The sequence below is a fragment of the Drosophila miranda genome, chromosome XR, assembly GCF_003369915.1.
Source record: "Drosophila miranda strain MSH22 chromosome XR, D.miranda_PacBio2.1, whole genome shotgun sequence".
Lineage (NCBI taxonomy): Eukaryota > Metazoa > Arthropoda > Insecta > Diptera > Drosophilidae > Drosophila > Drosophila miranda.
Window position 1 is genome coordinate 23,047,755 of NC_046674.1, and position 15,099 is coordinate 23,062,853.

General features: G+C 42.0%; 1 protein-coding gene across 2 annotated transcripts in view; it reads left to right on the forward strand.

The window, feature by feature from the left end:
* LOC108152913 (ecdysone-induced protein 74EF) overlaps positions 1–11,508 on the forward strand; it is a 39,136-nt gene extending 27,628 nt beyond the window's left edge. For both annotated transcript variants that reach the window (XM_017282590.2, XM_017282589.2), the window contains 3 exons: positions 8,329–8,751; positions 8,921–9,175; positions 10,542–11,508. In XM_017282590.2, coding sequence (XP_017138079.1) covers positions 8,329–8,751; positions 8,921–9,175; positions 10,542–11,434 — 1,571 coding nt within the window. In that variant the 3' untranslated portion in view covers positions 11,435–11,508. The remainder of the gene's footprint in view (positions 1–8,328; positions 8,752–8,920; positions 9,176–10,541) is intronic.
* The last annotated feature ends 3,591 nt before the right edge of the window (positions 11,509–15,099 follow it).

Sequence of the window (15,099 nt, forward strand, 5' to 3'; positions counted from 1 at the left end):
TTTTCAGGCCTAACGCAAAACATTTTGAGGTAGGTTGGGAATAGATTGGCAACAACCTGAGCAGACAAACGCACACACATACACACATGCAAACATCGAGTGTGCGCGGAAAAACTTAAATTTCTCGTTTCGTGGCAAGAAATTAGCAAATGATTTTCCCATTTTTTTTTTCTCAATTTTTTTTTTTAACCCAAATACGGTTTTGCCTTAGAATTATGTAAGCTGCTGCCTGGCTGCCCGGCTGTCCGACTGTCCGACTGTCCGGCTGCCCCATATACTATATATTGTGAAGTATCTTTTAGATTTTGTAATCGCTTTGGGCTCTCTTTTTTCTCTCTCTTGTGGGAGGTTGTAGGTTCGTTCTCTTGGCACTGTCTCTGGAGTCCCAGTCCCCTTATCGCCTTATCGGTTGCCTTATTGATTGGCTTCGATAATAAGAAAGTCAACGATGGGCAGGGGGTGTGGGGGTGTGGGACTGTGGGGGACCCCTTCTGAATGCCATTTCTAGATAGATAGATTATGTCAGACCCCCTCCCCCCCGCCATTGCGAACGTAACGCAATTACAAAATCGGATTAACGCAATTCGAGATACTATATTGAGCAAAATGTAGACAGGGGGCTGCAGGGGGTTGCAGCTCGTGTGGCAGTGTGGCAGTGTGGCACAGCAGTGGTTGCACATTTCGCTCGTGTGTGGCATGGCGGCCATATGGTCAGCGCAGTTCTCGGATCGGGTCAAGGCCCCAACGGCTTCAACTTGTTGCAAAATGCCAGAACAACGGCTCGCATACGTAATGTTCTTATGGGAAACCCAAGCCCCAAAACGAAAAGTAGATGCTAAAACTTTCCAAGGGGCTATCCAGGGGCTAATTTACGATTGACTATTGATCAATTATGCTGGGAATTTCCGAGCAGCAAAACCGATTCTCATGCAATCAACACCTTTAGGGCCCAAAGATGGCGCGTGACAAAAGTAGCATTTTGTCAACCACTAGAAAGTGCTAATTTTTTGCCAAAAACTATGGGAAGTGACCGAATACTTAACGATAATTAGACAAAAACAAACAGAAATCAATATACTGGGAACAAAAGGAAAGAAAACAATCGCCAAAAAGATTATCAAAACGTACATATAAAATAAAGATCCACATAAGCAGCTGACTCAGAGTCAAATAAAGAACAAAAAAAGGTTTATAGGAAATATCGGTAAGCCGAAACGTTTACATTCAATAACTGGTTATGCGGGTTGGGTTGTAAAAATCCCATATATTGTACATATACGATTCTTATATGCAAATAATTTCAAAGAAATGTATTGCATTTATGGAAACAGTTTTTCGCAGAATGTAGATCCCCGCGAAGCAGTTTTAAGTTTTGAATTTTTATTAGAACCCTATATAAAAAAACCCTATATATAATGTACAGATAAATCCACAGATATCCATTAAACATCTGCATTTCATACACAATTCGTTTCCTTTTATGCTTAAACACACACACACATACATATGTACATAAATAATGAATATTAATCTACCAAATTTATATAAAATATTCAAAGTAAAATAATAAAAACAAAAGAATATGATATGCATTTGCAAAGCCATTAAAATGTTGGTTACAAAATCAAATCAAGTTTTAACAATCGCAAAAATAACAACAAATTAAATATTCAACAACAAATTGGGTCTGGAGGCAAATGCGTCAATCTATATACATACATATGTATGTATGTATGTATATATGTATGTATGTATGTGTGCACCATATATACCCTGCAATAAAACACATTAAAATAAATAAAAGTACTTAATGACAAATTAAAAAAGATTTCAGCTAAAATGAAACAACACAAACACAAACAAAAACACACAAAACAAACGAATATATATTTAGAAGAGAAAAATTACATTATATTTTCGAGATTGATAGATTTTCGAGTATAGAGAAAAAAGCAGAGTCGTAAAAAACAAACGAAAAACAATGCAAACAAAAAAAGCAAAGCAAATTTCTTAATGCGGAAATATTGGGGAAGAATTTTGCATCTGTACGTGTGCGTGTGTACATATACATATGAAATGCATATGTGTCCAAAAATTTAAGGCAAAAAGGCTGAAAAAAAGGCAAAGAAATTGCTTGATATGCATGCCCGTTCCCGTTCCCGTTCCCATTCTCATTCCCGGTCCCGTTCGTGTCTGTGTGCATGTCTGTGCGTGTGCAAACAATGAGAATCATGTTTGCTTGTGTGTGTGTGTGGCTCTGGCTCTGCGACTCTGCGACTCTGCGCCTCTGCCTATGCATGTACGTATGTACGTGTGCGAGTGTTTGTGGTTGTGTTGTACGCTTTTTGGAAATTCAGTCTCAAGTTCAAGGTCTCGCGGATAACGCACACACACACACACACACACAAGCCATGGCAGCGGCGACGCGACAGAAGAGCAGGAAAAAAGTGAGCAACAAGAGCAGAAAACAGCTTTATTCTTTTCACCCATGCACACACACACACACATAGAGGCAGCGACGTCGGCATAAAAGCCAGAATAAGCAGCAGAACAGGAATTTGGAGAGAGGAGAGATGGAGAGAGAGAGAAAGAGAAGAGTAATGACAGCAGGAACAGGCAGTGTCAGAGGGAGGGGAGGCATGCTTCTGAATGTGCGAAAGGGAAAGGAAATGGGAATGGATGGGCTGAGGAATGCGAGTGGGAATGAAAGAGAGACAGGGAATGGGAATGGGAACGGGAATGGGGAATATGTATATATACAATCAGAGTGGGAGCGAGACAGCGACAGGGAATGAGAACGAACTGCGGAATGGGGATCGTGCAAAGGCTGATCTGATGGGCAGGAAGGAGAGCGCGGGCGCGGGCGCGGGCGCGGGCGAAGAAATGGGGAAGACACATTTTGGGGAAGAGGAGACATTCACCAGAAAAAAAAAACAAAATACGAACAACAACTAAACAATTACCAAACAAACACATAAATTATAATATTTAAATATAGAACTTTTGCGTTGTTGTCGCTTTTCTTCAGTCCTGTTGCTGTCTCCCTTTCTCTCTGCTTCTGTTGTGGATTTTGTTTTCGTTTCTTTGTGCAGCCTGCAGTCGAAGAAATCAACTTGAATTTTTGCTTTCTTCCACACACATACACACACAGACACAGGGCAGACATTGAAAGTGCAATAAATTGTATTATTATGATTATTGGCAATAAATAAATAAATGTGTATCCCATTACGCCCCAACCCATTCCATTGGCATCCACAGCCCCATCCCCCAATCGCCATCCAAATCCCATTCCCATCCACATTTCGATTCCGGTTTGGCGCAATATTGCGCACAAGTGAAATTATCGATACAAAACCATTTGTTTCTGTTGCCATATCCTGTTCCAGTAGTACCCAAGGGTACACATGTACACATTCATATTCTGTTGCAAGAGGTGTCGAGTGGATCATTGGACCATTGGTTAGAGTTTAATGTACTGCCATAATCCGACGATTTATCGCATAATCGGATATATTTTACAGGCAGCAAAGAAAAAGTTTTCAAAATTCCCGCAGGGTGGGATCTAATCTTATTATATTATATCTAGGGTATTTTGTAGTTGTTTCATGACCAAGTCATTTCTGTTTATTTATTTTGGGTAACTTTACAGCCATCCATCCTTCCGTTAAGCACTACACAAATAATAGTTTTTTGATGAATAGAATTTGTTTATGTAGAATATTTATTACTTTATTTATTTATTTATGTGCCTTTGCTGGTGGGAGACGGCAGCTATGACGGATTATTTCCAGGGAATCACCAATTTAATTCAAGTTTAAAGATTAGCCAAATATGTACATATTTCTGTCTTTCTTCGATACTCTTTTGCAATCCAAGCAGGCATTTCAATATTTATTTATTTCATTAATGTTTTCCCATGACATTCGATCCGCCATTCCCCAACCCCAATCGCAAAGCCGTAATCTCTCGGATACCCAAAACTGTGGAATATGCAATTTCATTCGCTTACTTTCCACTGATTAATGTCTGTTAAAGAAAAAAACAAAGTGAGGCTCGAAAAATGAATTCCCCTTTCAGGGGAACGCGACCCACACACAAAAATTCACTTTTTTTTCATTGCTTACCAAAAACCGCCCACAAATCACACAAGAAATGTCGGTCCGAATCGAGTCGCGAGGCACATCAAAAATAGGCCAATAACCAAAATCCCATAAACAATTACAAGCTGAAGTTTTTGTTGTTGTTGATGTTGCTGTTGGTGTTGTTGTTGTGGCTGCAATTGTTGTTAAGCAGACAGCGGAGCAGCTTCTACCTCTTTCGGAAACGAATTGTACGAAAATTGTAAACAAATTTTGAACGGCAACAATAAAACAAAAACAACTCCTCCGATGACGCCGCCTTATCCACCTTTAAAACACACAAACAACCCAAGCAAACCCGAAATATACATACAGAGAAAAATGCACAAGTGCCAATTGAAGACTATATGCTCTTTCATTTTGATGATCTTAAATGGGTTATTTTTCAACTAAAACCTGAAAATCTCTTGTGTGATTCTCCATAAAAGAAATACTTAATTGTCGAACGAAAGTTGGGTGGATCTATGGCATTAAATGATCTTCTTACTACTTTCTGCCGAATCTTTTCTAAGTATACCTCTTGGAAAGGATATACATAGCTGTTTTCTTTAAACACTTAATGCTGATCCTGAATACAACAAAAAAACCCTCGACTGAATGGTAGCACCCTCTGGCAAGGGTATATATCATATATGTACATATGTATATTACAGTCGGCACTCGCATATCAGCTTTATATGGCAACAAACTAATCATACCCACAACAACAACAAAATCCAACAAACAAGCAACAAAAGACCAACGATGGCTCGTACCTACATTGACCTACTCTTGCTGCCACGCCAAATGCTATGCTGCGCTGTCCGTCCGTCCGTTTGTCCGGAATTGTGATGTAACTGTCCCAAAATGCCGCGCACATATCAACGAGCGGCAGTTCAAGTCCAAATTGGTGGCGGGACTAGGGACAGCGCCGCTGGAAGTGATTCAAAATTCAACGAAAAGAAATAGCAAAAAAACAACAACAACGACAACAGCAACAGCAAACACATGCACATGACTTTACCGTTAATTTCTTTGATATGTCTATGCGTGCTGTGTGTGTGTGTGTGTTGTGTGTGTGTGTGTTGGTTTGCCAATTTCGCTTTGTTTTCTCGTAATATATTTAATTTTTTGTTGTTTTTTTACATGTATTTTTTATATTTTTTTCTGTGTGTGTGTTTTGTTGGCTGTTTTGGTGGGATTTCTGTTGATGTTGTTGTTGTTGCTGTTGTTGTTGGTGTTTTTATTAGACCGCATTTTTAGAGGTCAGCGCACATTTGGCGCAGCATTGCAATGTTTCGTAGGTTTTTTCCTTCTTTTTTTTCTGTTTGTTTATGCACCATTAAAGTTGAACGTTCGTCTGTGGGCCCTGCGATTGCCCCTGGGTCCCACTGAGATAGTACAGTGAAAGCTCTTGTCAGGCGGACAGCAGCAAGGGAATGTGGGGGGCTGTGGACTATTCTTTAAGGTACCCTGAATTTCTCAGAGCAGGAAAAGGAATCTTAAGAGTCCATCAGGGTGTGCTTAGTGTACGTACAATTCCTTGGTTTTCTCAGAAAACTAATTCTTATACCACTGCGTATGTGTAATATGAGTTCTCTGGAGTCACACATACGCGTAGTATGCCAACAGGAAGTAACCGCACACGTTTCGTACGTGAATGCCTGCAACAATCCACAATCCAAACAAGTGTATTTTAATTTAAATATTCAATTGAAAATTATATACATACATATATATTCTATAATAATAAGTGAATTTCCTTTAAATTCGGTCAAAACCATGCCTTGTAACCGGAATTACACGTGAATTTATTAAGTGAGGTATTTCGTAAGCATTTCCCTGCTCAAATGTAATCATTGAGAGAATTTTTCGCTTGTGCGGACACCTGCACTCAATTTTGCGCATACGCAACGTATGCCACAGACAAAAACACGTGAGCCCCGACAGCCCCTTTAGCGGATTCAACGACAAACTTGAATACAAAAATAAGCAAGAACAACTACACATAGAGAATGTCACGACTGTGGGCTACCCTGTATTTGAGGAAAAAGATGCAATTTTCAAATGGAGTAGCTCCTTTTTTACCAAGTTTTCATTTTGGCTTTCGACAATATGCCCCGCGTTCAGCACGGCCACAGGGTATTGGCATACGAAAAAGTATGGCTGCAAGTGACGGGCATTTCCGACAGCCTCTCAACTTCGACAAGCGATTAAAGCTTGAGTAAATAGAGAGCAGGAAAACAGAAAGGAAAGCAAATTTTCAACTCAACGAAAACTCGGCGAAAATTTAATATTTATAATTTCCGTTAAAAACACAAATCGAGAGAACTGTAGGTTTTTAGGGCTGCAACAGAGGGGGGTGGCAGAGTGTGTGTGTGTGTGTGTATATAGGCTGGCGCACAGCTGTTTTGTTGCCGCGCGATTTCCGTGGGGTCCACCTTCTATTCCCCTCCCCTCTCCTTGTCTTGTGTTTTTGTGGGTAAATACGCTTTTGTGCCATATTTTATTTTACTTTTTAATATTTCTCTGCGGCGGCTTTTGAGTTTTTATTTGTGTTCATGTTTTTACATGCTTCTCGTTCACCCACAACGGAATGAACGGAATAAGCGGAGCGGTGCGTCGTAGTGTGGTGCGGGCGGGCGGGCAGGCAATCAAAACGAGACGATGTCGGTCGTCTGTATTTAAAAAGCTGTAAAAAGCACACATACACACACACAGAGAGAGAGAGAGAGAGAGAGACGTACGTACAACATGCAATAATGCAGCAAGCAAAGCATAAATTGTAAACTCGTCGTCGCTCCCTCCTCTCCCTCTACTCCTCCTCCTCCTCCTCCTCCACCAACAGCAACAGCAGTGCCGACAAGCCTTGACCTGATTTCTCTTCCTCTCTTGCTGCCAATTGTATGCCTGTGTGTGCTTGTGTGTGCGAGTGAGTGAGTGAGTGAGTGAGTGTGTGCTTGCAAGCTTCATTGCGCTGCCAGCTTTGACGCTCGCTCGCTGCGGCCCGCCTGCACTTTGCATTTGCCAGAGCGAGACAGCAGTGATGGCATGGGCCGTGCGCCGCCGCCGCCGTCGCCGTCGCTGTCGCAGTCGCAGTGTGTGAACAGCTTGACATTCAATGCAATTTTTTTGCATTTTTTTTCGCTACTGCTGCTTCTGCTGCTGCTGCATGAAATAAGTGAAAATGCACTTTTACTTTTTAGCAACAACAATTACAATCAGAGAGAGAGAGAGAGAGAGAGAGAGTGAGAGAGCGAGCGAGATGGAAAGAGAGATTGCATTGCAAAGGAAAGTGAGAAGCCAACTTTTTTCTTTTTTCTTTTCTTTCTTACTTTTCTTTTGCCTTTGCCTACCCTTTTCCTTCTCCTTCTTCCTCTTAATTTTCTGCAGCTTTTAACGGTTGTTGCTGCGAGTTCATGGCTCCACAAATTGGGGCATTTCAATTGTTGTTTGTCGTTTGTCATTTGTCGCCTTGTTGTTGTTGCTATTCCACTCCATTCCATTTTATTTTATTTTATTCCATTCCACTCTTTGTTTCTTTTTTCCACATTTCCCCCTCCCCCCCTCTTGGCTGCAATATTTCTTCCAACATGACATTTCTATGAAATTATGATGCGAATTTTTCGTATTATTAGCCCCTTGGACAGACATTTTGACAGCCGTGAATGGGTGGAGGGTGGAGAGTGGAGATGGGGAGAAGAGAAGTGTAGGAGGGATTGGATGGGATGGAATGGGGGAGTGCAGCGCAAAGATTTATGCGAGCGCGGATGAGGTTAAGCATTCCATTAATTGAGTGCCAACGGTGAATGGTTTGCTCCAGGGTTGTCAGTGCTCTGATTGAGAAATCCACTTAGGAGATTTAAAGATATTAAAATGTGCTACTGTTATGGGAAGATCTACATATGTATTATTCAAAACGGTAGTTCTGTAACCATTTGCAGAGGCCACATAACATCATTTACAAACGTTCCAAAGCTGTCAGAATGCTTGAGATATCTCCTTAACATGTATTGCAGAAACTTTTCTAGTGAATATCATAACAATCTATAGGTATACTATATACAATCATTATAAGTGGGTCATTCCCAGTCATAAATATGTTTTATATTGAGTGTTAAAGTATTTGAATTAGAACATCCTCCTACAATAAATTTGAACTAAGGAAAACTTTTTTCAGCAACGAATATTTCCCCTCCTTTTCCAGATACCGAAATTCCTATTGTCAAACAATCGACGAGTCCAGCACCACAACAACAACAGCAACAGCAGCAGCAGCATCAGCAGCAACAGATCCTGCAGCAGCAGCAACACCAGCAGCAGCAGCACAACGGAACCGCCTTTGGTGGTGGCACCACACTGCTGCACATCAAGACGGAGCAGAACCCGTTGCTCACGCCGCTCCAGCAGCAGCAGCAGCAGCAGCAACAGCAACAGCAGCATAGCTTACATGGTGGTGCAACGGGCGGCGGCACCAATGGTGGTGGCAATAACGGGAACAACAACAACAGTGCACACCAGCAGCAGCAACAACCACTGGCCATACCGCACCGGCCCCTGTTGCACAATCTGCTCAGCGGCGGCGCCATCCACAATCCACATCACAGGAACTACACGACGGCCACAACAGGTGAGTGGAAGAGGCGGCAAGGTGAACCACTGCACACGCCCTCGACTCGATCCAAGCCGCATATATATCGATTGCTAATTGCCTTACTCTTCTACTTCTTTTTCTTTTTCTTTGCCTTCGACTTTGACTTCGTCCTCGTCCTCGTCCTCGTCTCCGCCGAATGGTGCAGGCTCATTTCCGCCCAGTCCCGCGGATAGCGGCGTATCCGATGTGGACAGCTCGAGTTCCGGCGGCCAGCCCTGCGCCGACGAGCTGAAGGCGCGCCTGGGCATGCCCGCTGCCACGTCAGCATCGGCAGCGGCCGCAGCAGCAGCAGCCGCGGCGGCAGCGGCGCACCTCCACACGGGCACCTTTCTGCATCCGAATTTATACCAGAACAATGCGGCGAATTCTCTGAGGAACATATGGAATCGCAGTGTTGGGGGTGAGTATACATGCATACATATGTACATATGTATGTATGTACATATGTATGTTCTTTCCCCATATGGGGATCTATGTACTGAGCGGTGCAACAAGGGCAAAGGTTCAAACAGTTCATGACGATAGAAGGACAATAGAGCTTTCGGTTTATAAAAGAATTGTAATTTATGGAAACTTTACACGAAACACCGTATATAACCGAAATTCGGATTAGGGAATCAGTTATCCCTTGTCTTGTTTGTTCATGGTACAGAATACCTGATGCTAGTTGATATCTGTACCTATTGGGGACTAGTACTATTTGGAGGGATGAGTTATCGTCGCTAGATATCCTGATAGGAAATAGTAATGATCAATGCTTCTATGCCAGGAAGGTATTCCTAATGCGAGGTAAATAGAGATTCCCAAATGTCTCCGCCTTGAGATGAGCCTCTCCACTCGATATACAATCGATTAGCAGGACGAAGCTTCTGAAAGATTTGATTATCCCGGTAATCTCTGTGAATCTCTTGTGGCATAGATAATCCGCTGAAAATCCACCTTCCCGTGATGGAATGGGTGCCATCGCGTAGCTCTTTTTTTCTCGAAAAATGTCAAGCAGGGGGCGAGAGCAAACAACTCACTCACAAACACACACACACACACACATAAGCATATGGACATGTACGCTGAGAGCCATCAATTGCAATGAGAATGTGTTGCACTCGCTGCTTTTATGCTCTCTCTTTGCTTGTGTTTGTGTGTGTGTGTGTGTGTGTGTGCTCTGCTGTATAAAAATCTGTGGTCATCGACACATTGCCTTTGCGCAAATTGTGAAGGTCACAACGACAACGACAGCGACAGCGACAGCCAAAGCAACAGCAGAGACAGCGGCAGCAGCAGAAGCAGCGCCAATGTGGCAATAACGAGGGTAGGGGGGACTTCAGCTCACAGAGAGAGCGCCAGCAACACCAACGCAACTGCAACCGACTCCTCTCTCGGCAGCAGAAACGAAACGAAACGAAACGAACGAAGACATACACGAAAGCGTGCGTTGCTCTCTGACGTACGTGTCTGTGTCTTGCTGGGAGCAGCAGAGTCGGAGAGAGAGCTGCTGCTGTGTTGCTCACTTTTGTTTTTATTCAACACCCAGTCCACCACCCCCCCGACCGACCCCAGCAACTGGCGGAGGAATTGGGCAACGTTAACGTCGGCTGCGAGAGCGCGAGCGACTGCCGCAACAACGCCGGATGTAAAAAAAAAACTAAACTTAGTAAAAAGACAAAAAAATATTATACCTGTGTGCACAGTGGGACAGATCAGACGTTTAAATGGATAAATTTGATTTGCAACTAACATTTCATTCCTTTTGATTTTGTCGCTTGCAGTGCCCGACAATTACTATGGCAGCAGTGGAGGCGGTAGCGGCGGCGGCGTCGGCAATCCAGGGGCGCCCGGCAACCCCCCGACCCCCAGCTACCTGACAACGTCCTACTTCAACGCACCGACGCAGCAGCAGCGAAGCTCTGCCGTCAACGGCTATCATTCCCTGCACCAGCAGCAGCAGCAGCAGACGCAGCAGCATCAATCCCAGCAGCAGCAGCAACAAGCGTACGCGCAGCAGCAGCAGCAACAGCAACAGCAGCACCCGCACTCGCAGCTGGCGCCTCCCTCGCATCCACATCCGCATCCACACCAAACGCAGCAGCAGCACACGCATTCCACAATCGCCAATGCAGCGGCGGCAGCAGCGGCGGCCTCCGTTGTGAGCAGCAGCAGCAGCGCGGTGGCAGCGGCCGCCATGCTTAGCGCCAGTGCAGCGGCGGCGGCCGCCTCGCAGAGCGTCATCCAACCGGCGACGTCGAGCGTCAGCTATGATCTCTCCTACATGCTGGAGCTGGGCGGCTTCCAGCAGCGGAAGGCGAAGAAGCCGCGCAAGCCGAAGCTGGAGATGGGGGTGAAGCGGCGCAGCCGGGAGGGCTCCACCACCTACCTGTGGGAGTTCCTCCTGAAGCTGCTGCAGGATCGCGAGTACTGTCCTCGCTTCATCAAGTGGACGAACCGGGAGAAGGGCGTCTTCAAGCTGGTCGACTCGAAGGCGGTGTCACGCCTCTGGGGCATGCACAAGAACAAGCCGGACATGAACTACGAGACGATGGGCCGTGCCCTACGCTACTACTACCAGCGCGGCATCCTTGCGAAGGTCGATGGTCAGCGACTGGTCTACCAGTTTGTCGATGTGCCCAAGGATATAGTTGAGATCGATTGCAATGGTGTCTGAGAGAGGAGAGGCGATCGGCAGGATCAACAGGATCGTCAGGATCGTCAGGATCGACTGGATCGGGCGGCTGTAAATAGATGTAATCCGAGATCGGTTCAGATCGGATCAGATTCAGATCGATGGCAATATGTTCTGGGGAGCGTAATAACCGGCTAGCGGCAATAGTAGCAAGGGATGGCTACGCGAGGGAGGGATGGATTTCCTTGTATATTGTATGTGTTGAATTTTTTTTCATTATGTCTAACGCGGAAGAGTATAAATTACATAGAATAGATGATAGTCCCAATATACCCCAGAGATATACCCTGTACCACTGTACCCCTGGTCCACAGACACAGACACACACACACACCCACACACGCACACACACAGACATACACAGAGAGACCCTACATAAATAATGATCTATTCATTGGCGTTAGTGTTGTACTTTTAACTGTAACCTTAACTATAGTTCTAACTGTACGATTAATGAATAATGAATATTGTTATTATTGGTTATTCTATTATTATCACTATTATTAGTATGATGATTATTATTATTGCGGATGGAATGGACCGACTCTTACAGATATTCGATATATTCGTGGTACGCGGATGGTGTACATTCATAGGAGTACAAGTAGATAGTACGAGTACATATATATATATGTATATGTATATGTATATGGGTACGTGGACGCATAGCTGCAAGAAATTCTCTATCTCTATCCATCTATCCACTATCCACTGTATATGAGTATATTATTTTTTTTTTTTTATTGTGTATGCCCTTAGCCTAATATTATCTTTCAACTGCCCCACATCCCCCCAGCCCCCGCTGCCGAGGATAGGCCAGGCACTGATCGGATCTGGGATCTGGGATGGGAATGAGGATGCGTCTGTGTCCTGTGCCTGGGCCTGTCCTTCGGCTAATTGTTTTTGTTGCTTATTTTATTAAGAAGAAGGAATGAAATTTATTTTTTCATAGTTATAGCTATTTCTACGAGTATATTTAGGTTATTTATTTAAGTTTTTCTCCTTACCCCGCTTACCCACATCAAAAATCCTACCAAGCTACACTTCCTAACTGAAGCTACAGTAAGCACCCCGCCCCGTCTTCACAAACTGGTGGTCTAAACTTTCTTGTAATTATTATTTCATAAGTTTCGTATAATTTTACGCAAAACTCACAGGAAAAATATGAAAGGAAAGAGCAGAGAGTAACTAATTTTGCAGGGCTTCCCCCCACTCGAGGGACCCGCACTCCATAAGCAATCGTTTAAGCAGTCCTAGAACACCAAAACCAAACTCAAAAACTCTTTCGATCTGAAGTTTAATATATTTATAAAGCGTAAACCTAAACGTAAAAGTAAAACTTAACTTCTGTATTCTTGTAAACGTCACACTGCCACAAAAACCGAGACAAACAGAACCAAGATTTTGACAAATAGTTTCAACAACTGCAACTGCAACAGCAATCCTCAATGCAACACACACCCTTTACAAAAATTTCAAACACTGCCCAAACGTGCAATCTCTTGAAAGCAGACAAAACATGAATAAGAGAGAAGAGAAACCAACTCCTAGTTCTTTAATCTACATCTCTATATACTAGTTGCGTTCTCTAAGTACCTTTATCTATTATTATTATTATTATTATTCTTACGAGTACGTGTACGTGGAATGAAGATGGAAAATCTACAATATATCATTTTGTTTATGATGATTGATTGGTTGATTGATTGGATGATTGGATGATGCAAATAAACAAAGTGAGTCTTGAGTTCAACTCTGTTCATTGTAAACATTTTTTTGTATGATTATTTTTTTATTTTTAAATAAAATTATTATTTCAATTTCTGCATGCGTTTTATTTACACCTAAATGAAACCCAAACCCAAACGAGAAACCAGAAACCAGAGAAAATACCCAAGAAAAATGGAAAGAAGGGGAAAAATGGAAGAGAAATGGAGAGTAGAACTGTAAGCAAAAGATATGATATGATATCATATGATACAAATATATGGAACCCGCTACAAATTTGGAATCTAGATATACCTCCCATGACAAGTACATAAGTACATAAAGTTACATAAGTTATAGTATATATTCAAAGTCTATATAGGATAAACGATATTTACGAACGATTCTATTGAGCAGATCGCATATTTTAGATAAAATCTGATTGGTGTACGATTTTTTTTTTTAGTGATAAGACGGACAAAGGACACACACGACACGAATCGACACCAATTCACGAGGTCTCAGTTTATGAGGTTTCCCCACAGATCATGGATTTATAACATACATATAAACATGTCTATGTCTATTTATATAGATTAAGCCATCGCATATACCATTATTTAGCGTACATCAGTTATTAGTTTTTAGTGGATACATATTCCCATGTTATAAGGATGCTAAATGTTGAGCACACACCGACACAGAATCGAATCGAACCAGACATTCAAAAGATTGACGAATCAAGTACAACGAAATCAGTAACCACGAATCTGAGCCACTCACACCCTGAAGGACGCAGCTTTAAACCAACATTAAACAAAGATAGGACTTCCTCATCCAACATGAAACCATTCCTCAAGTTTTTCAATACAACCCCCGAAAATATTTATATGTATGTACGAGTACATGACTAGCACGATAATTGTATATATATTTAAACAACTTCTGGACCTCATGTTTCCACTTGATTATTAACGTAAAGATATATAATACGAATATATATACATACATACATACCTACCAAATTTTTGTTGAATTGGATAACCCCCGAATGCTGGATAAGACCAACTAAATTAATTATTAACGAAAAGCGAAGCCCTTGGGCGCTATTTCTTAACTAGATTAAGGCAAAAAATACTTTATTGGTAACCCGAAAAACGAATGAAAATATCTAGTTTTAAAACCGAACGAATAATTTGAGGAACGAAACGGAACAGTACGGATTGTGGATCTTTTAGGCCCACGAATGGATGGATTGGCACGGGATTAGGAAAATATGTTAGATGGTTTAACGTTAGTTGCAATTAGGTTATGTTATTTATAAATAACCAACGCTAATCTAAGTGTTTTACACGTTTCTTTGACTTTTGGTTTGTCCATTGTACATTTAACAGACACTTTTTGAAATGTCTGTGAAGAGAAATCAGCTAAAGCCAGCCACAATATATAATATACACACATGTATTTATGTATATCTTGTAAGAGAATGAAAGTTGGGATCCGAGATTTGGTATGTAGGTGAATTTTAGAAGGATAGAGGGAAAGGCAATGACGGTTTAGTCTTAATTTTATAAGGATAAACGAAAGAAAATCCAAAAACACAAGCTAGCATAATTATTTACTGTTACGATATAAGAGTTTTAAGATTTTTAGCTAAATTTTGTATATTTTAATCTACAAACCATAAAAATATATATATATATTATCTGTTTTTTTAAATAACAATAAAGCGAAAAGTGTTTTTTTTGTATCTGGTTCGCCATGGCATATATTTAAAGGATAGAATAAGCCAACAGTAGGCATTTACCCTTAAAGGCTGGTGTGAAATAGGCGTTGATCAGGAAAGTTATCTACCAACAACTTTATTACCAAAAGGTTTTAAATTCGATAAGAACGATTTTAGTCGTAAGTAAATTTACATGTACATCTACATGTACGAC